Here is a 23194-nt window from a genome sequence, read left to right on the forward strand (position 1 = left end):
TGGCTACCTCGGGATCTTGCGACAGCCGTGAGAGGTATGTCACCATTGAGTGTCACACCACCAAACGGCATGGGCAAATCTTGTTTCAAACAAAACTGTGGCCACCAATGCTTCATACCGAGATATAATTTATTTTGTTTTGTGCAAAAACAACAAGTTTAATCATTAACACAAACAGGGAATCATGAATGCATTGTATTAGAAAGCTTGCTTCAATGTTGTTGGAAGTGATTTTCGACAGACATCATTATTAGCAACTTTTGGTTACAAATGTGCAAAGTGATTATGTTTTTACAAAGTTATCACAACGCACATAATTACTCCTTTTAAAAAAAATGCTAGCGAAATGATCTTTACACCTTTTTGTTTCTACAACTCATCTCCACTGTGCAAAAAAAATCTGCAGTTATTGTATATGGCGTGGATGCAATATTTACCACATGGTATCTCAATCACACAACAAACGTAAATGTAATTCAACAATTTTAAGAAGACTTCAAAGATGGTAGGTGATACCACATAATAGGCAATATGTTATCCGTAAAATGAATGGGACGGCCATACTAATGCTGCTACAACGTTCTAAGTGCAAAATCAAAAGCACTACAAAACAAACAAATGCACTACTGCATGTCTATGAATTCTCTACAAGTATACAGTAATGATTGTAATTCAATGAAACACGTTATCAAAATTATGCATATGAGGTACAAATGAACTGCCAAGTAGAAATTCAACGATTTGTTCTTTCACGGCTTCACTGTAGTTTGCAAGTGTTGCAGCCTGCACTCGACCGCAGCTACCAGCGCCGCACCTCGACCACTTCCATCCGTCGATAACTGAAACTCAACATCCATATCAGGAGCAAGTTGTTTGGTTTTAGCTTTAAGAAGTTTTTTGAATCTGAAAAGTTGGAACTACTTGAAATTTGCTGTAACGATAACTTTTGTAGCATTCGCGGCCAGATGATTGTTTGCATAAAAAAAACTTTATATAGGTAGTGGCTAAACCACTCCAATATGAGGTGGTCTGTGGCGTTGCATTTTGGGAAGTTTGATTGAGTTGTCATCCTCCTTCGAAAAAGGTTGTCATTTGTTTTTTTTTCTGATGCGGTTTGCAGTGGACCATAATATTCTAGCAGCCGTGTAAAATCCTGGAAATGATTTTTTTCTAATTTCACCAATTTTTTCAAAAAGGAGGTACGGTACATTGAGTGAGATTTTTAGCTCTCATGTTTAAAATACTGCAGAAACCGCTAAAACACACTTACTTTAATATGTCTTATTAACATGCAATGAGAGAAATGAATACACGTGAAACGTTTTCAATACGGAGAGAGACGTTTTTTACTTGTTAAGCTTTGTTACTGATAGTTTCTTTCAAAACATGAAAAACTCATGGTGGCATGGGGAATAAAAAATTCGCCAAAAAAGGTTTGTTCATACTCCTAAGCTACATATTGGTCAGTGTAGGCAGAATTGGTAATGATCACAAGATATTTGTCAAAAAATTAAAGGGGTCATGTTTTCCTGAAAATGAATCATTTTGAAGAATTTGAGTTTGAAATCCAAGTTATTACAGACGCAACAAACTAAACTTCAGGAATACTTTTAAGAAAATAAAAAGCAAAATTCCACATAGTTACGTTGGATGCTTTCTGTACACGGAGCCGTCCACTCCAATCACTAGATGATTTTGTTTGCGATTCTTCTTGATTCGCTTCGCAACCGCCACTACCCCCACAGCGCATAAGTAAGCTGATCGGGACGACACAGCCTCACAGATCTGTTGCATTGTTGAAAAAGCTTTAATACTACCCATCAATATCATCCGTGTAGCTTACCAAGATAGTGACTTCGACAGCAGTAAAAGTTCATCTTAATTAAACTGCATTAAAAGATTTTTGATCGATGAAGCAGTGACATATTTTAAATCTTGGTTGTTAAAATTTTACTGAATGTAATTGATCTTGTTCATAGCAACAAGTTCTAAAAATACATCAGTGATTAGAACCATTCCATGTCACAAAGTCGTCGAAGGGTTGCAATCTAACTTAGTTGTGATAAAACATAAAAAATCTTTGAAAGAGTTGCAGGACTACATCCATTTGCGAGGTCACAAATCTGACTTTCTGTTAGGTAGCTATATATATACGTTTCGTAATTTTGGAAAGCTTACTTCTTTCACATGTGTGCAATCAAGCTCGCTTGCTTCAACCCCATATCCAACTAGATAGTCTCTAATCTTATCCACCGTAAACTCCGGACTGAAAAAGAAAGTTTCACTTTTAATCGCAGAGAAAGCTTTATATTTCGAACATAAAAATGGAAGTTTTCCACCTCATAGCTTACGCAGGAAGCTCATACAATTTCTGTACCGTACTTTACAGTTTTTATTACAAGAAAATATAATAAAAGTCAAGTAAATTACTAAAAAAGCTTGTAAGGACTCAATAATCAGCAGCTTCTTTGTCGCTAAGCTGCTTGTGTTTAAAAGTATCACAACGAAGTTTACCTTAAAATTTGAGAAACAAAGGCTGTTGAGAGTCCAGGTTTTAACAAAGAGCTATCAGGTGAAATGGAGTGAAAAAGTTTTTTGGTTTTTCCAAGATCCATGATGATTCTTCGGACTATTTCTCCCATGTACATTCCACTAATCATCTTTTCAAAACTGTTGTAACATAATTATGCAGATAATAAAGATGCATTTTTAGTTACATTGCAGAGATGCTTTATTTCTGTTCAAATGATGCAGGCGTACCGCCGTACAGCCATACATTTTAAATGTATATCATAAATACTAGGGTGTTTTATTTTTTCACCATTTTTGAAATTCAAAATGCCTGGGGTCCCATCTGGTGGTATTTAGAGTAAAAAGTTTACACCCCAATTTTTTCAGTTATGACGTCATATTGAGGTGGTCTACGAGGTTTGAAATTTTTGGGCCTCGAAATTTGGCCGTATCTCCGAAACCACTCATCATAGATCGACAAAATTAGTGTCAAAATGCGCAGAAGTGTCGGTTTTCTATACCTGATGTAAAGAATATTAAGGTCTATCTGTTTCAGAAAAGTTATTTCAAAAAATCTGATTTTCGGTCTATTTTCTTCTGATAAACATAAATCAGGTTATCAAGATAAACAGTTTTTCTGTATTTTTCCACTCCTGGTAGCTGCTATTGCGTAATAATAGTCCTTGTTCGTTTTGCACGAGATAAAACGTTAGTAATTGAAGGTGTTACTATTATAATGTAACCGTTTAAGAGGTATTCTGCTCACCTGCTTTAGATTTTGATTAGGTGTCATTATGGCATTGAGGTCAAGTATTAGCGAGTCGATGAAAATTTCAAGCAATTGAAGAGAAAAAACAGAGAGAGACTGTTCACCAGGCATTTGATAATTAAAGAAACTTGCGTTCTTCTGGTGACTATTTACTAGGTTGTTACAGACGGTTGTTCGCCTGGTCAAACGTCATGTAGAAACCGTTCGGGTCTACTGAATATTACGTCATGGAAATTCCTAAAACATGAGCCAAAATTGCACCATCGTCCGTAAGACTCGTGTCAGACCGGTTTAAACCTGTTTCAGTTTGAGACCTGTTTGGACATAAAATATTGCGTCACGAACTGCTCTCGTGCCTTTGAGTTATCACAAATTTTTCTGATTCATTCTCGAAGTTGTTTGTTGGAAGTCGGTCGCACATTTAACTGGTTTATTTGGTGCTTGCTAGCTGGACAAATTCTCCGTCTTTTATCCAACTAATTTGTATTGTAGTGACAGTTTTAGATGTGTACGGCGTTGCACCCCCTCGATTTCGATAGCCGCGGGCTAATTTTACTGGAATACACCTTTGAATAGACGTTTCGAAAGTGTGTTTATTTTTCGGTCATTACGTACAGACGAACGGATTCGGGAATCTTATGTTACAATTTTCCCCACGAAGAGATTATGGTTTACCGCTGTGACCATAGGTTACCTCCTGATGTTAAAGATGATAACTAACGTCGGAAATACAAAAAGCTAGTTATCATCTTTAACATCAGGAGGTAACCTAGTAAATAGTCACCAGAAGAACGCAAGTTACTTTAATTATCAATTGGAGAGAATTGTGTTTCCCCTTAATTCAGATATAGTCAGTCACTATTTTGTCACTATGTTTATCGGTGGCATAGATGTCAACCAAGAGACTTTGGAACAAGAAAATCATACAAGGAGGTGGGAAACGAGCAGTGAAGTTGAACAATCCCTACATTCTTTTTCAATAAATGATAGAAGTTGTTTACTTGCTGATCGTAGGATGACTTCGGTACGCCAGCAGTCAGATCTTATGAGGTCGGTTCTTGGAAAAGATTAAATAGCTGCATCACCTTCGACAGTATACCGTCAACAACAAAAAACAAGAGAAAAATCTCTGATGGAAAGTGAGAACCTTGTCAACTCAGCTTCTGCTATGCAGTTATGTTATGATGGGTGCGTTGTCGATAAAATAGATCAATACGTTTTCTTGGGTCAACTTGTTGATGATAATGGCATGAAGCACGAAAGTGTGCTTGCTGTTAAATCTTTTCCCAAAAGTGTGTCGGTCACTGCAGAACTGATTTTTGACACCATCATCCAGGAGGCTTGCAGAGTTCACCTATCCCAAGTATATTCAGTCGTGGCTAATACGACTGCTTTCACCACAAAAAAAAGTCCGAAGTCAATACTCGACTGGTCAATTATTTTAATGATAAAGTTGGTCGTGATATTCATACCTTGAATGCATGTTCCACATAAACGAAATATATCTTTCCCATGTCATTTCTTTTGTGGACGGCGCCAAGAAGGATCCTGGAGCAATGCAAGATGGGGCTTTGCTTAACCAGGTACCAAGACTAGACAAGCCAAGTACTTAAATCTTAACACCAACTGATCAGTTGAACGTTCCGGTAACAAGAATAGCTGCTGTGCATTTAAAAGCTAAGCACATTTCTATCCAATTCCTTGAAGTTTTGCATCGACTTACTAATAGTTTGACTTTAATGCCATATTGACACTTAATCAAATTCTAAAGCAAGTGAGCAGCATACCTCTTCCTCAACGGTTACAAACTTACAGTATAATAGTAATACCTTCAATTATTACCGTTTCATCTTTTGCAAAACGAACGAGGACTATTATTACGCAATAGCAGCTTCCAGGAGTGGAAAAATATAGAAAAACTGTTTATCTTGATCACTGTTCATCAGGAGAAAATAGACCGAAAATCAGATTTTTTGAAATAACTTTTTTTCTGAAACAGATAGACCTTAATATTCTTTACATCAGGTATAGGAAACCAACCCTTCTGCGCATTTTGACACTAATTTTGTTGATCTATGATGAGTGGTTCCGGAGATACGGCCAAGTTTCGAGATTTTGAGGACAAAAAATTTCAAACCTCGTGGACCACTTCAATATGACGTCATAATTGAAAAAATTTTGGAGTGTAAAATTTTTACCCAAAATACCACCAGATGGGACCCCAGGCATTTTGAATTTCAAAAATGGTGAAAAAATGAAACACCCTAATAAATATACAGCATTTGTCAGCAGCCGCTCAAAGTGTAACACAACCTCTATTTCAAATATACCATGGCTAACCACCGTGCAATATGGAAATGAAACCAACCTAATTGCTCATCCGCAAACAGTAATGTTTTTACAGTACATACAAAACGTTGTATGATTTGGCAACATTTTAAAAATATGCACGTTTGCAAAATTTTAAACCTACTGTATTATCATGTTCGTGTAGAATTGTACAATATTCAGCCGAGTCGGTGGAATCGATAATGCTGTAAAGCAGGGGTGTCCAATTTTTTTACGGGCAGATTAAATTTGATAATGCGGAAGTGCCTGCGGGCCAACAATATCTGATAATCTAGTTTTGCGCAAAAGAAGATGCATATATGCACTAATACTGCGTTACTTTCATAACTGATGTGTATGCGAAGAATGACCTTTTAATACCCAGGTCAAGTGTGGTTCGAGGTTAAAAGTAGACAAGCGTAAAGTATCAAGTAGTTGACAGTTGCTCGCTTTTGATCTCAAGCGGTTTTTGTTTAAGTTTACAACTGAGAACATCTGCTCACACAAATATGTTGAGCAGAACAAGCTCAACATTTTTTTGCAAACGTTAGCTGGTAGTAAAAAGGTACGAGGAAAAGATGTTGATGTCGACTTCGGCATCGCAAGGATGCTAAATTAGCTGTGAGTGACTGGAGACTCATCAGGGTTCACGCAGAAAGTAAATAGGAAAGTTCTTTTAAATTGTGGAAAAAATTCCGAAAGCGGCCGTTGAATTTGCTAGCAAGGAAATGAACAAATGCTCGTCCATCACTCATTACCATACTCTTCAGGACTATAGTGTTGATCTCGCAATCATGACACAATTAGATTCTAACTTTTCTCGCCTGGCTTTTCTATGCGCCTCGTCTATGAGACAGTGCGGTCTATAGTGTTTTTTTTTTGCAAGTTGAATTGGTATAATTTCTATGTGTCTGCGAGCCAAATATAACGCATCGTGCAATAACACGAGTGGGTCATACAAAACGCATCGCAAGAAGGACTGGGGACACCTCTGCCCTAAACCATTTTCCGAAAGTAACTTTAAAACTGGAGTACGGTATATATGATTAATTGATTATATATGAATTAATGGAGTATATATGAATTAGGGATATATAGTATATATATTAAATCAAATATAGTTATTACTATCTGAACCCTTAACAGCCTGTTTCACCTAAATAAGGATCATCAGAAGGACCTTATTCATATATATAATATATATACCGTATGACATAGCACTATTCAACACTTTTGTCATCGAGGAACCCCTGATTTACTTTCGTGTTTGCTACGGAACCCTTACAAACGTTCTTGTTCATAGCATGAGAATGAATAAGTGACCGATAACTATCATTGTTTCTTTTTCGGCTATTGAGTGCATCCAACCTCTTGTTTAACTAACTGACTTACTTAAAGTGTGAATGCGGCACAGTGATTTAAAAATGCAGAATGACGCACCAATATAATGCAGCAAGAAATCAATACTCATAACAAACGAGGAACCTTTTAAAGTTTAAAGGGTTTCTCGTTTAAAGTTGGCCCGCGGGCTGGACTTTGGACACCCCTGCTGTTAAGGAATCATACACAACATCATGATTGTGCATTAAAACTTTAGTGCAGTCTGTAAACTGAACTACCATGTTTACCCTGAAAGACAACAATGGAATTTTATTGATGCACATTGCACAATTGTACATACATGTGTTGTCCTTTGTTGGGTGATTCTGCGTCAACTTCTTTATCGAAAGTTGTTTTCACGTCATCGAGGGCACCGCTTACGTCACCAAACGCTCCCCATTCTGTGTTGATGCACATCTCCTCTCTGCCAGCCTTGTCATCGTCATCAAGCATCTCAATCGCTTGCATTGACTCCATGTAGCACATGTTGGTGCCAGTACCTAACACAGTCGATCAACATTAACGGAAACGAGCAAGAGACGAAGATTTTGTTTTGTTGTTCATGTTATAGTGAGCACCTTCAGACCACATGAGCTGAAATACCGGTAGTAGTGTCATACAGAGAAAATCATACCATTAAATGTGATTTATACTATTCAGAAAATTGTCAAAGTCTGTGAAAATAAATGAGAAAATTTCTGCGAAGGAGAGTGAATAGTTTGTGAATGCAATGTGAGTCTTTTCGGTGTTAGAACAGGTTTGTTAATATTCGTTCAGTGACACTCATCCACAATTGCTTACCAAAATCCAATGATCATAATACTACTTAGTACTTACCATTACTATTATTCCACTTACCAACAATGAGTCCCAATGACGTTTTGTGATGATCGTAGGCGCAAGAAACCATAGTTCCAACAGTATCATTCACAACGGTAGACATGATTTTCAACTCAAAGTTCTGCAATGTTGAAGCAGCAATGTAAAATTTATATTCGCTCATGAATAAATTTTCAACATCCATGAAATATATCCAATAATAGTTTAAAAAGTTGATCACAAGTTATTTGTATGCTGCTCTTTATGTAATGTTGGAAACGCAGTATCTTTGTGCTTGGACTGCAGTTCGCAAAAGTGCCGTATTTATTCGAGTATAACTAACTCAGGTCTAGTAAAATCTAAAATAATACAAAATTATAAAGTCGCAGTTTATAAGTCGCACACCAACTTTACGAGTAAACATTTGGTACAAAATTTTGCGTCTTAGAGTCTAAGAAATACAGTAGCTTCTGTTTTGGTGCAATGACACCAAAATCCATACAGTTTAAACTCCCATACAGCAAAATCGATTCTAAATAGATTATGCTGAGAGATCAGATTGTTGTGCAAATGCCAGCATTCGGTGAAGGCAAAATAGCAGCACCGCCATACACACTAATATTCACAATCTAACGTGGTATCACCTACCAAACAACGAATTCGAAATTTTCTATCAATTGCTTCATTTAAAAGTCGCCCTATGTCTTCTCCAACCACTCCCGAAGCAGTGTAGCCTTTTGTCCAGTTCACTAGAATTGTCTGAAAATCAAAATCTATCCAATATGTATGTATCTTCTGAATGACTAAAAAACACAGTTTGAAAAAAAGACCAAAAGAATTTTCAAGCAAAACAAAAAACACATCCAGTCAACTAAACAAGAGAAAGCAGAAACCCAATTAGATAGCCTCAAGAAGAAAAAGACAAATAAACTTTTATAAAAGACAAAATCTTTTGAATTTTGTCTCAACAGAGATCTCGAAAACTGGATACGCGACTTTATGTCGCGGTCAAAATGACGCCATCTGTAGGTCGCAAGGCACAAATGACGCAAGACCTGAACACCGTAATATATGAATGACGCGAGACTTGCTTATTTCTTACTAAAGTTAATTGTATTTTTAATAGTTCAATATGAGATGACTGCGTTGAAACGACCTTGAGGTTTGCACCAGCCATGGCGACGTTTACATATACAACTATTGTAGATAACAGCTAACAAATTTTCTAAGCCAAATGATTCATTTTTATTTTGTTAAGTATATATAAAACAACTTTTGAATTTTTGTTTTGTGAAACAAATGAAAATTGAATTTGTTATCATAAAAAACGAAATTGTAATACTACCGTACTAAAAAAAAACAATGAATTTTAGTAAGAAGAGTAGCTACTGCGGCTGTGTATAGGGGCCTACGTCTTTTCATAATTGCTTCTGAAATCCGAGTGGCCTTACAGGCTCATAATTTTTTCCCTGCATTGCGTACAGATCCTCAGACTAGAATTTTAAAGAGTGCGTACTTTCTCTCTTGCATTCACATAATTTTGCATTTATCTGCGTTGTTGGTCTGTTGTGTGCTGTGTGTAATCAATAAGTCGAGGCCATGTTTGTAATCTAGAGTATGAAAACTAGTAGAAGGCTTAACTTTTGATATATAAGATTCGACAAGTTGTGAAATGAGTTGGTTGCAGTATGTAAGTTTGGTATATATGTTTCAAGAAGTTTGAACATGCAGTTGAATGTAGAAAAGTAGTTTCAATGGTTTTCAAGATGAGTAGTATGCTCCGACAGTAGAAACTCTCGTTATGGGCTTCAGTTTCAAGGTTGATTTCAATCAGTTTTACACTCCGTTGTTGGCTTAATTTCGTCAGACCGGTCTTACTCTCTTTTGTTTCGATGTGTGAAGAACCGGTATTGCAGAAAATTACTACAAAGAATATATAGACGCCGTTCTCTGTTCATCCCCACCACTACCGTGCTCGGATGCTGTTGCACTACTGCAGCTATACATGGGTCAGGGTGGCCCTTCTTTAAATACTGCCGCAACAAAAAGTAACCCAGTCACGCGTCATTCATATTATGCAACATTTGTGTTTTGCGTCATTCGTGGCTCGCGGCCTAGGGAAGGCGTCATTCATGTTCGCGTCATTCGAACAGCGGCATTTAGTCGTGTATCGCGAAAAACTACCCCTTCGAGTAGGGTAAAGAACAATATAATTTTGTAAAACTTTTAAGTGATAAACTACACAAATTAACACAGAACCAAAATTAAGTCAACCAACATCTAAGATGGTCATGGCGGAACAGCACCATATATTTGTTCACATTTACCTTCTTAATGCCCAGGTGTCTGGTAGGAAATGAGAAGGTAAATCCGATTGGTAGCAATTGACACATCATATTTCTTTCCACTAGAAAATTCCATAAGCAATCCACCAGATGGTCAAACAACTATAAAAATAGATATGTGATAAATATAGCAAACTAATTTGATAAAATGCATGAAATATTTGATGTTTTGAAAAATTTGATGAAATACATTGACTAACAACGTTTCAAATCAAGTGTGTTAACAAACATGCTTGAATCAGTGAAAAAAAAACAGTAACTTGGGGTCATTAGGAGTAATATACAATGACAATGCGCATTGCGCAAGCTTAAAATTTGACTGGAGGCTGATCTGGTACCGTACGCTTCATGCTATGAAGCTATGTCTCTTCAATCATACTATACTATGAATCATAGCAGCCAGAATAGCTAGTTTCAGTTGATAGTCTGAGTGGCAGTTGATACATGGTTTTTGTGTCACTTTGGTGTTGTTTTTACCATGCAAATAGCCCAATAAACTAGATTTTGGAACTTGTGTTGGAAATCTAAAGAGGAGTGCAAGTGAAACTAGGAATTTTGTATTCTTTTGAGATTTAGTGACTACATTTTGGAAATTTAGATTCTTAAAACTATCATTTCAATGAAATATCAAGTACATACCTTTAGCATTCGTAATGACATAACATAGGGTGGCAAATGGCAATGTGAGCCTGTGATTGTTTATAGGTTGCTATGCTTGGAGCATACAAGGGTTGATAGCCTACTCAAAAATTACCTTGGTACCTGTCCCAGTCATAAGCTCATTTGATATTGAATATACTTGGCTATCCATCTCAATTTTATGATTGTCAGATATCTTCACTAGCAACACCCTGAAATTTGTTCCACCCAAATCCAAGGCTAAAAATTCACCGATTTCTAAAAATAAAATAAACTAAGTAAAATCAGCAGGCGAATTCATACATCATTCAATATAGATGGTGTATGCATGATAATTTACATACAATAGATGTATTGTATGCATTATTCATTTGCCATGTGATGTTTTGTGCTTTAACTACATTAGTTAGTGGCTTAAAATATGAAGACGCTGTACTGAACTCAAAAAACTAAATTTAACTTCAATAACACTAAAGATGAAAAGAGTCTGGTTTTCAAACTGTTAGCTGAATATGAATTTAATGACTTCATTTTAGGTTCTGTATTTTTTGAACAACATAGTAGGCATCATTACCACTTCCATCTGGTGTGCTTGTAACAAAAGTTGGCAACATTTTTATTTCAGCTTCATGATTTGTTGCTTTCTTCAACCCTTTATCTAATTCATAGTCCATTGCATCGATCAACCCATGGAGAACATTGTCATGAAGAGTAAATGACTTGATGACAGCATCTACCTATAGTAAAAACAAATATTGTTAATATGTTTAATGCAAAAAGAAGGCACTGTCACTGCAAAACGTGACCCTGTTGCACCTTTTAATTTTTTTTTCTTTATCATGAACACTGTGTCTCGCTGAATCAGTTGTTGCTGCATTGAAAAGTAAATAGCTTGGAATTTTTTGAGGAGAATAAAAAGGCAATCTGGCCAAGTTTGCACTGGCGTAGAGTACGGGGGTGCAGGGGTGCGGCGCACCCCCTGCTCTCTTCAGTATTTTAATTCTTTTTTTCATTTTAATTTTCATTTTATTACGGTATTCAAAATATATCTGTTTCAAATTCACACTAATTTAGTTTGTTTCCGACGCAGCAAGCTACAAAAACGCCTGAGGTTTAGGGTCCATTATACGGTGTTATCATTCAAAGAAAGCAACAATATCGTTAAACGCAACAATAGCTGTTACATCAAGAATTGCTGACTTGTTCATTTCCCCGCCCGTTTGAAGCTCAGACTTATTGAATGACTTCGATTCGCTATGACGTAACAATGCAGACTTAACAAATGCATGCGCAGGTTTAATGTAAGTGTAACCTGGTGTAGCAGTCTTGTGGTTAACCACGTGCTCGCGCGTTGTTATTGCGTTAAGCAGTCATAAAGCGCCGAAAACAACAACCATAATAATTAAAATGAAGTAGGCAACTTTACAGTTCATGTGCAGCTATAGACTTGCTTAAAGTAATAAAGTTATTAATTTGCCTTGTTAAAGTGTCTTGAAAAGTTTAGACCTGGATTCTCTGTGATTAGTTACGCGTCTACAAGCCTTAAAGCAGCCGGCGGCCATGGCCGCTAAGTAGTGCTTGAATGACCTCCGGTGCTACCTCCTCAGTCGGCCAATTTGGCCGCCGGTTTCTTCTAGCTAATTATTTAATTTTGCAATAGAATGATCGAGGATTAACTGTTGAAAATATCTACAGTAGTATCAAAGAGTGACGCAGAATTAGGTCAGCGCGTCATAATAACCACTGCGTTGCATTGTGCGGAAACTTTTGCTATTGTATGGAAATGTCCAGCTGCAATCACCATTCACCAGCTATAAGTCTTGTTTGTAATTCCCAACGTTTATTTTAACAAAGTGTCAATCCGAAGTGCTAATTTACATCGGCTGGCAATATCGTCGAATTTATGTAGATTCAATGTTGTCGAACATTGAATCGTTGTTAAAAAAAATAACTACCCAGACAACAAAATTCGTCATTTTTACCCTGATTTAACGACTGCAAATGTAGAATCAATGTAAAAATGATGAATTTTGTTGTCTGGGTAGGTTAGTTGACATCCGAGGGGAAAGCACGTGTCTTCGGGGTTGAGAAATGTTTCGGCTGTGGGTTAGTGATTTCACACCCTCAATGGTGACATCATAAGAGTATAAATGGTCAGGTTTTATGAAAGGCGGTATGCAGTTGAAACAATTTAGTGTCGTTAGATGTCGATAAAAAAAATAATAATAAAAAAGTTAGATGGTCCGCAATACTGCATGGATTACAATCCCGACAAAGGAGTTATTGAGTGGTACAACGATTCTATAACAGGACGTCGCCCAGACTTCAACACCAAGTGATCATTTTGGCATTGTTGCAAGTTTAATTCTATCTACTTGTGCTATTGTTATTTGCATTTTGGCCTCCAAGCAAGTAGATTTGGCCGTCGAGAAGGAGCTCTCGGTAAGCCATGATGGCTGCCGAAAAAAAACACGAGTTTTAAGGCCTGGTAAAAAAAAATAATAATAAAAAAGTTAGATGGTCCGTCCCGCAATACTGCATGGATTACAATCCCGACAAAGGAGTTATTGAGTGGTACAACGATTCTATAACAGGACATCGCCCAGACTTCAACAACACCAAGTGATCATTTAGGCATTGCTGCAAGTTTAATTCTATCTACTTGTGCTATTGTTATTTGCATTATGGCCTCCAAGCAAGTAGATTTGGCCGTCGAGAAGGAGCTGTCGGTAGGCCACGATAGCTGCCGGAAAAAAACACGAGTTTTAAGGCCTGGTCTATCACACGAAAACAATGAAGAGGGCAGGTAAAGGACAAGCTAGCATGGATATGTTTTTAAGTAAAATCAGCAAGTCGGTGGAAGCCACCGAAGCGCTTGCTGTTGTGCCTAGCGGTTCTAAGCAGCCAGGTACCTCGACCCCGTGGAACGTTTGCAAGAAAAAAAGATTTGTGGAAGTCAGTCCATTGGCAACATACATTTTTATTGCACAGGCCATCAAATAAATTTAGTTGTGCAGGAAAGTTTCAGCCAGAACCATCACGCTATGACAGCACTTGACGTATTGTCAAGTGTTGTGAATTTCGTGTTGAGAAACACGTTGCTTTCTGCACCCCCGGTAATTTCTAAAACTCTACGCCTATGCAAGTTTGAATTACTGAATTCACCACAAAAGTGTTTGCTCTTGTGGATGCGCAAACACGATCGCAGAACAATACATTTATGCACATAATGCCCAAGTAACTCTGCAACCATAACTTCAAAACCTGTAAATCTCTTTTACAATATTTATTGTATATCCACTGCCTATATTAATATAGCAAACAATGTAAATATGTTGATTAAACGATTTCTTGTTTATTATACATACCATTATTAGGTTTGTTTTGTTATATATATATATAATAATTGAAATCTGCAAAAACAACTTCGAAAATACAAGATGACCCTTGTTTTTCTTGAGTCAAATTATTATGATTAACTTGCTTAAAAATGAGAGCCAGTTAGTTACTTCCCTTAAGCCCTGTAAGTGTAAAACAGTTAAGTTAAAGCTATAAAGGTTAAAATTAAAGGTTTTAAATATGGGAACTTTTTTTTTTTTTATTATTATCTTTATCCTGCATTGCGGGAAAGCGGACTTGAGCGCTATGCATCGGTGTACGCCTTCCGACGTACACCTGACCCACGCTGCAGCAGACTGCAATGTCTGTTTCCGGTTGTCTACTCTACTTATGATTTAAATTTGGTACTACCGTACCCATTACTCGAAATCGATCACTGGGTAGAGGCAATTATCGTAAAGTTTCTTGCCCAGAGAAACAACAGCAAGTGCGGGTGGCTGGAGTCAAACATGCAGGCTCTCGACTGCGTGCCCAACGCGCTAACCACTCGGCCACTGCTGCCGATTTGACAATGACACAAATATTACGTAGAAAACAATGGCAATTAACACTGGATCTGAACACAGAGATGATCCAAATCGGCACTGGAAAGCTCAAGAACATGCTTCTGTCTGAAACAATGATCTCCACAATTGACCTTCCTTGTCGGTAGGCCTATCAACGTGGCTTGATGTGTTTTGCAGCAGTCGAGTTATTTTTGCCTTTACCACTGTTCAATACAACTGTTTTAAACTGAAATTAAATGATGAAAGCTTGTTTGAATAATAAGTACATGAATTACGGTAGCCTACAGATTTTAAAATTCACTATTCACCTTGTACTTTATTGCGCTCAATTGAATCTTTGTTTTTAATTTTTTTCTAACGTCATGGGTCAAACCATAGATAACTTAGGCTACTAAGTTACTTAGTAAGTCATTTATGGTCAAACAGAGTCGGTTTCCTGTAATTTTTTATCTTGGTAAAATCACAATTCAGTTTTAACAATGTCTTGAAAAGCTCTCACAGTAACAAGTTGAGGAAACTTGCTGATTTTGTGAAAATTAGTACTATTTTGTAAAAGAAATCTGTTTTTACGAGCGTTTTGGTCATTTCATGTTTGCTCAAATTACCGAGTGGTGAGAACCCTGGAACGGCAATCGAAAGGGCGCCGGTTCGACACCGCTCAAGAGCATGCGGCTGTGTCTGTGGCAGGACACTAAAAGGCATGCCTGAAGGTGGACACGAAGAGTCAAAGATTGGCTTCCTTGCTTTCCCGTCCACTTAATCTAAATCTTCAATCACCGGGTGCAAGCCTGGATACGACAAACAAAAACCTGTATGCTTTGGCTCAAGGGCATATCCTCAATGGAAACAAGGGAAGCATTGCTTCCCCTGTCAAAATTGAAAAAAGAGAAGATGATATTTTTCAGTAAAACGATTTCGTAATTTCTTTACCTGCATGCAAATTAGAACAGTTTCTAACTCATGTCCCCGTATGATTTCCGCTCGGTTTTGATTTCAAAAAAGTTGGAAGCTTACGGAAGCAAAGAGTCGTATCGCATCCCTTGCTCTCGTTTTTGCTATAAGAAGAAACAAGTGAAAGAGAAAGGAAAAAAAGCAGCTCAAAGTTTGCGCGATTTATGTTTCTCTTAGCCTAACTAATCTGTGGAAACAAATTATAAACAGGGTTGTCAGATTAGTTGTAGCCTTCCCTTCCAGATTGCATGTCAGTTTGATTCTAAATTATTCTAAATTTATTCTAGACATTTCATTTTAAGTCTAAAACAAAATACCATTAAATATGCAGTGTATGTTGTAAATATGATATAACTTACAATAAGTAGTGGTGAGAATCTTCATGTTGAAATGAAAATATCCCTACGATAAGATGATGCCAGCACATTTTTTATCAAGTTTTGTAGCCTTTGTTCACCCCAATTTTATATCTGTGCCTGCGTGCTTGTTGAAAAAGTTTGTCAAATGGTCGGCAGTGTAAACGATGTATGCTAACAAATGAACACAGCAAGTGAAAGAGCAACTGTTTTTTTCTTTATATCATTAGAATTCTTGAAAAATGTACGTAGTCGTAGGGTTGCCTCCTGCTGAGAAGCCTTGCCCAGTTTTTGCCTGTTTGTGTAAGAGCTACCTTTGATAAGTTAATCGCTGTACATCTGCTAAAAAATATCATACCGTACATACAAATATTAGCCTACCCTAAAAGTGTTTCCAGAAAGCACTACCGTATAATCCATTATTTGAGTGTAATTTTGCAAAAATTTTCCAGGGGGCATGCCCTCGGACCCCCTAGAATACGCGTGTCTTCGAAACGTTCTTACCCCCCATGAGTTTTATTGCTTCCCTTCAATCCCTTGCTCAACCCACCAGGATACGCCACTGCGTAGAGCAGTGGTTCTTAACCTTTTTTGTCTCGTTTACCCCTTGCCAAATGAAAAAAGTAAAATTTACCCCCACCGTTTTGATGGCCCCTTGTGATGTCATCGTGTCCAGTCAACCATGCGAAGAAACGCAAAACATCCTTTTTTGTCTGGATTTACCTTGGCATATATCAAAAACAAGCTGTTTATTTGCCGAAGACACGATTGTTCTTGACGGGGCCCTGTGAAAAATAATGTCTACTCAAATGACTTTTGTGCTTGCTTTCCACAAACAATTTTGGAGATTCTTGGAACAGTCATTGAAAGAGCTACTCGCATGTCGTCTTTGGAAACTAAGCGAGATCGATGTTTTGTTTTAATAGTCAACAATGAAGAGAACCCTGCTTCACACAGATAAGTAGTTGGAAAGGTATAATAACTTCAAATGCATGCTTAGTCAGCGTAGGAAACTCTTCGACTAATCCACACCAGTGGCCGAGTGGTTAGCGCGTTGGGCTCGCAGTCGAGAGCCTGCATGTTCGACTCCAGCCACCCGCACTTGCTGTTGTTTCTCTGGGCAAGAAACTTTACGATAATTGCCTCTACCCAGTGATCGATTTCGAGTAATGGGTAGTACCAAATTTAAGTCATAAGTAGAGTAGACAACCGGAAACAGACATTGCTGTCGGCTGCAGCGTTGGTCAGGTGTATGTCGGAAGGCGTACACCGATGCATAGCGCTCATGTCCGCTTTCCCACAATGCAGGATAAAGATAAACAAACAAACAAACTTGGAAAAGTCACCATTGCACGATAAGAATTTGGTACAAAGCGTTGTTGAACATTAAAGATCAATCAATTCATCTTTGCAAAGATCATCGTCAGCAATACTTTCTAACTTGGCTTCGAAGGGAGGAGTTATCCAAAGAGCAGTACCGGTACTGTTAAAACTTTCACCTTCGAAGTAACCTTCAAAGTTCTTTTTTAGGGCGGCAAGGTGCTGGCGCATGTCGACTTCGAAGTCAGAAATCTCGTTGCGACTTCTACTGACTTTCCAATCATCAAATGTTGAAAAATTTGCGTAAATATGAGTACTAAAAATTTCCTTTTTGAACTCTTCTACTCTACAGATCTAATTTTGTCTGAAAGCCCTGAATTTTATCATGTACGGTACATCTATAATTAATGTTAACACTTTTCCTTGCATTTGCATATTGAGCTGGTTCAAACTTGAAAAAATGTCCGTTAAGTAAGCCAATGCATCAATAAATTTGTTGTCGCCAAAGTGCTTACTCAACGCGGATTTGCGTTCTCGAAGAAAAATCTCGATTTCACCATTTAATTCCAAAACTCGAGACAAAACAAGACCCTTATAGAGAGCCACCAAACTTCGGTGTGATAAAGGAGAACAGAGTGTTCTGATCCCATCTGATCACAAACCACTTTGAAAAGACGATGATTTAGAGCACGTGCCCTGATAAAATTCACACATTCAACCACGTGCTTCAATACTGCTTTCAAATATTCTGGAAGGGTTTTACTTGTCAGTGCATGTCGATGAAGGGCACAGTGAGTAGAAATGATGTTCAGTGCGCGTTTTTTCCACCAGAGTTGTAAAGCCAGACTTAGTACCGAGCATAGAAGGGGCACCTTCTGTGCAAAGTAAACCCACATGATTCCAGGATATATTATTTTGTTGAAAGAAAGTGTCCATTTTTTCCAGTATCCATTTTTTCCAAAAATGTAACACACATACGCTGTTGAAATGAAACTGGCAGTCTACTTGCGTGAAGATAAAAGAAAAAGATGAAAACTTACATTTAGCATAAATTTGAATCAAAATCGAGTGCAACACTACCAGTATTTTAATAACTGAAAAAATGAAGTTTGCTTTAATTTATGAGTCAGTAAATTTACCCCCTCGGTAGGTGAAATTTACCCCCAGGGGGTAAATTTACCCCCGGTTAAGAACCCCTGGCGTAGAGCCATATTCTTCCTACAATAAACTTCACATACGCTTGGATTTTTGAACTTCTTATCTAACTTCTTCGATGCAACAAAATATGAAAATCAATAAATACCATACCGGTACTTAACAATAACTACGGTACTGTATTCTGTAACAACCTAAAAACATAACAGATTAAAAGTAAACTTAACATACATGGAAATATAACCCAGTGTTAAGTGTGCGGAAGGTCCTGTCAGCTAACTAGGTTGCGTCACACTTCTCACAGACAGGCTTTCGCGCCAGAGAGCGTGCAATTCAGCAACAAAGTTTCAAAGAAAGAGACGGAACTAGGGCAGAAAGTTACGCGCACGCGTTGCAGCTACTAAATGCAATGAAAAAAATACAATTACCGAAACAATCTAGACTTGTCTAAATAATCCCAATTTGCTTCTAAAAATTATTCCAGATTCCAGACATTTTTTTTCTCTACTAGACAGTTCGTTTTGATTCCAGATCTCGCCCCGAGTCCTCGCCCCTAGTCCGCCCCGATAGCTCAATTGGTTAGCGCGTCACTTCTGGAACGAAGAAGATTCAAGATCAAGCGGCGCTGGTTCGACTCTCGGGGTGTGCGCTTGAGCAACGCACGTTAAGGACTGCTCTCCATTCAGCGGCATCTAATGGATGGAATAGTTCCCCGGCAACAAGACTTCAACAATCGGAAACTTCACTCTGTCAATCTCGGTGACCGGGCCTGCGTCAGTGATTCAAAGCCTCTACAAGTATGCGAAACTGCCAGGATTAAGCTCTGCAAGAAGCTTTCCCAGTCCGAGGATAAAGATTCAATCAATCAATCAATCAATCAATCTGGAATCAATTATTCCAATCTGACAACCCTGATTATAAACTGCTTATCTTGTCACAAGGTTGCCAGATTGGCCAAATTCTTCGAATTAAGTTTTTTTTAAATTAACTCTTCAAAATGCCTATTGCATAATAATCAATATTTCTGAAATATCGTAACCTTACCAGATGAAACCATATTTACCATTGTTCAATACATGTTCTATGCTTGTTTAAGCCTAATACTCGTAATGTGGAGAATTAAAACTCATTTGCTACAGTCCTTTTAATTTTTATACTTGCTATTTTTCGGGCTATTTTCAGAATTATTTTTTCTACAATTTATTAAAATCCTCTACAAGTCATAAAATATATGTTCATTTTATTATTTTTAATAGAAACAGGTAAATATATCCATTTGTTTTTTTTGTGTAATATTTTCCTTGTTTTGTATTATTTTAGCTTTAACATCTTTACATAGTCTGGCAATTCTGCTCTATAGCAGTATGTACCGATTAGCTGTAGCTGAGTTTTTGGTGTTCTCTAATTTTACCTTTAATAAGTTAATAACTGTTTATCTGCTAATAAGTTTCATACAAACATTACCCTAAAAGTGTTTACAGAAAGCACTATAATCCATTATTTGAGTGTAATTTTGCAAAAATTTTCCGAGGGGTATGCCACTGGACCTAATCCCCCACGAGTTTTATTGCTTCCCTTGCTCAACCAACCAGGATACGCCACTGTGTTTGGCTCCTTTTTTGGTGCTTGCAAAAAGTTGGCTTGTTTTTGGGCTGATTGTTGGCTGAAAATGCTTTTGGGTTGACTAGAATGAAACCGCCAACCAATCATAAGCTACGGTTTAAGTGACGTAAAAAATGGCGAAATAAAGGTGATAGAAAGCAAATTAAGTGATGGAATTTTTGACAGCTGGCTGGCTTAGGGGTTAGGGCTAGAACAGTGGCGTAGCCAAGGGGGGGTTTTGGGGGTTACAACCCCCCCCTTTGGCACGCGTGTGACGTCACGATATTGAGAATGATGCTTTTAGTAAAAAAAATTGCCTAATTTTAAACAAAGCTGCATTAAAAGAGCGAGTTTTGCCAATACCAAACATCTCAGCCAGGAATTAGCAACAAGAAAACATAGAGACTTAGCTTTATTTCCGAAAAATGCCGAAGAAAACATGATCTTATCCTTTTGCTATGCCACCGAAAAGCACCATTTTACAGGAATATTCGTACCCACATTTTTGTTGAAAATGCTCTCAGAATGCACCAAATTGAAAGTAATTTTTCAAAATTTTCTGGGGGAGGCCCCCCAGACCCCCCGCCGTTGGGTGGTCAAAACCCCCCCCTTTCAAAATTCCTGGCTACGTTACTGGGTTAGAAAGTAGTTATTTCATTGATGCGGGTTCGATTCCCACCACTGCTATTGTTCTTTTTCTTCTGTAATTACCAAATAAAGTTCAAAACAAGCATTAACTCTCTGGATGAGTGCTAGAAGGGTCACAATTGGACGGTAGTCTCTTATAACATGTTCTGATTGGTTGGCGGTTGCATTGTAGTCATTCGCAGTGGCAGAATTTCGACTTGTTATAGTGGCTACCGTGCAAATTCACTGCTGAGCGCAGCAAAGACAGGTGTGCACTGTGCAGCAGAGCAGAGACAGGTGCTGCGTGCATGCTGTCCTGTTCCTGCGCAGCGTTACCACATCTGATGTTTTGATGTGTGATTTTTTTTCTAGGGCTGAGTACTTCTATATAATATGAAGGCAGTTTTTATTAGGGCAGTAGTCTTATATATGAATACTGTAGGTTTGTGATCTGATTAATGTATTTCGTATAACATAACTACTACACAACTACCCAGCAAACATTGATTGCTGGGCCAGCGTCGGCTATATGCTGGGTATGTTGGCACAAGGCTGGCAATTTTGTCCAACATTTTGCCAACATTGCCAACATTACGCCAACAATTTCAATACTTCTTATTATGCGTTCAAAAAGGTCTTAAAGATTTTGTTTCAGGTTTATTTGTTTTAAACTGTAAAAATACTAACACAAACCTCTTTTCATGTGGTATTGCTTCAAAACACAGTTGTGTGATTGGCTGACATCGGTCAGAAGCATTGCCAGTGTTGTGCCAATTCATAACAATTTCGGTGTTTTCTTCAAAATTATGCAAATGTAATACCATCATTTTGCTACAATTTTACATTTTAATAATAGGCTATCAATGCTGTTATTATTTTCTGATACCGTACAAGTATACTATGAATACTTAAGACCAGCGTTGGTCAGAAGGGTAGCCAACAGTTTGCCAACAAAGTAGTTTCATTTTAGTTTGTTTATGCCAAACTGAGCAGAGGTCTAGAAAAAGGCTGGAGCAACAAAACGCGAACGCGATAACGTGCTTGATACCCAAACAGTTTAAACTTTCCATTAGCCCTACACGTTTCCACAAAATAAACAATTGCAATGTCGGCTATATGCTGGATGTGAGGGCACAAGATTGGCAATTATGTCCAACATTTTGCCAACAATACGCCATCAATTTCAATAACTTATTTCTTATCATGCGTTCAAAAAGGTCTCAAAGATTTTATTTCAGGTTTATTTGTTTTAATCTTTAAAATTACTAACACAAACTTCTTTTCATGTGGTATTGCTTCAAAACACAGTTGTGTGGTTGGCTAACATCGGTCAGAAGCATTGCCAGCGTTGTGCCAATTTATAACAATTTCGGTGTTTTCTTTAAAATTATGCAAATGTATAGGCCTACCATGATTTTGCTACAATTTTACATTTTAATAATAGGCTATCAATGCTGTTATTATTTTCTGATACCGTACAAGTATACTATGAATATTTAAGACCAGCGTTGGTCAGAAGTGTAGCCAACAGTTTGCCAAGTTTGTTTATGCCAAACGGAGCAGAGGTCTAGAAAAAGGTAGGAGCAACAGAAACGCGAACGTGATTCCGTGCTTGATACTGAAACAGTTTAAGTTTCCATTTGCCCTACACGTTTCCACAAAATAAACAATTGCAATGTCGGCTATATGCTGGATGTGAGGGCACAAGATTGGCAATTATGTCCAACATGTTGCCAACAATACGCCATCAATTTCAATAACTTATTTCTTATCATGCGTTCAAAAAGGTCTCAAAGATTTTATTTCAGGTTTATTTGTTTTAATCTTTAAAATTACTAACACAAACCTCTTTTCATGTGGTATTGCTTCAAAACACAGTTGTGTGGTTGGCTAACATCGGTCAGAAGCATTGCCAGCGTTGTGCCAATTCATAACAATTTCGGTGTTTTCTTTAAAATTATGCAAATGTATACCATGATTTTGCTACAATTTTACATTTTAATAATAGGCTATCAATGCTGTTATTATTTTTTGATACCGTACAAGTATACTATGAATAGTTAAGACCAGAGTTGGTCAGAAGTGTAGCCAACAGTTTGCCAAGTTTGTTTATGCCAAACGGAGCAGAGGTCTAGAAAAAGGTAGGAGCAACAAAACGCGAACGCGATAACGTGCTTGATACCGAACCAGTTTAAAGTTTCCATTCGCCCTACGCGTTTCTACAAAATAAACAATTGCAACGTTGGCTACTTTATTTCAGCTTCACTGGATTTATTCTTTGAAAATATTAATAGCCAACAATAAAATGACTCTTTAACTAAATGACTCATGTGGTTTAGTGGAAAAACACAGTTTCTTTCGCATACCGTATTCTTGTACCAACAACGCCATGATAAAAATCGTTTGTTCATATTCAATTGCTTCAGATAATTTAGTGCAATAAATGTCTTGTGATTCAGAGAACACTTCCAGAAAGTTTAGGCTTTG

General features: G+C 37.6%; 1 protein-coding gene across 2 annotated transcripts; it reads right to left on the reverse strand.

Moving 5' to 3' along the window:
- Nucleotides 1-117: 117 nt before the first annotated feature.
- LOC145782383 (hexokinase-4-like) lies at nucleotides 118-23194 on the reverse strand. Of its 2 annotated transcripts, none has more exons than XM_082594167.1 (11): nucleotides 23074-23194; nucleotides 11366-11528; nucleotides 10907-11049; nucleotides 10135-10254; nucleotides 8456-8566; nucleotides 7847-7949; nucleotides 7290-7488; nucleotides 2515-2670; nucleotides 2179-2266; nucleotides 1646-1785; nucleotides 118-903 (listed from the first exon to the last, which is right to left on the reverse strand). In XM_082594167.1, exons 1-11 carry the CDS (start codon nucleotides 23116-23118, stop codon nucleotides 750-752), a joined length of 1422 nt encoding a protein of 473 aa, XP_082450293.1. In that variant the 5' UTR covers nucleotides 23119-23194; the 3' UTR covers nucleotides 118-749. The 2 variants fall into 2 exon arrangements, with proteins under 2 accessions (XP_082450293.1, XP_082450301.1); XM_082594175.1 differs by lacking the exon at nucleotides 23074-23194 and adding an exon at nucleotides 14160-14299.

The sequence above is a fragment of the Aplidium turbinatum genome, chromosome 1 (genome assembly GCF_918807975.1).
Source record: "Aplidium turbinatum chromosome 1, kaAplTurb1.1, whole genome shotgun sequence".
Taxonomy (NCBI): domain Eukaryota; kingdom Metazoa; phylum Chordata; class Ascidiacea; order Aplousobranchia; family Polyclinidae; genus Aplidium; species Aplidium turbinatum.

Excerpts from the sequence above, each read along its gene's own strand:
- LOC145782383 (XM_082594167.1), bottom strand. The coding sequence starts at position 23,118 with ATGAACAAACGATTTTTATCATGGCGTTGTTGGTACAAGAATACG. Across the intron at positions 2,267-2,514 it reads TTTGTTTCTCAAATTTTAAG|TCCGGAGTTTACGGTGGATA; the intron begins GTAAACTTCGTT and ends TTTCTTTTTCAG. Across the intron at positions 1,786-2,178 it reads ATTGCACACATGTGAAAGAA|ATCTGTGAGGCTGTGTCGTC; the intron begins GTAAGCTTTCCA and ends ACAATGCAACAG.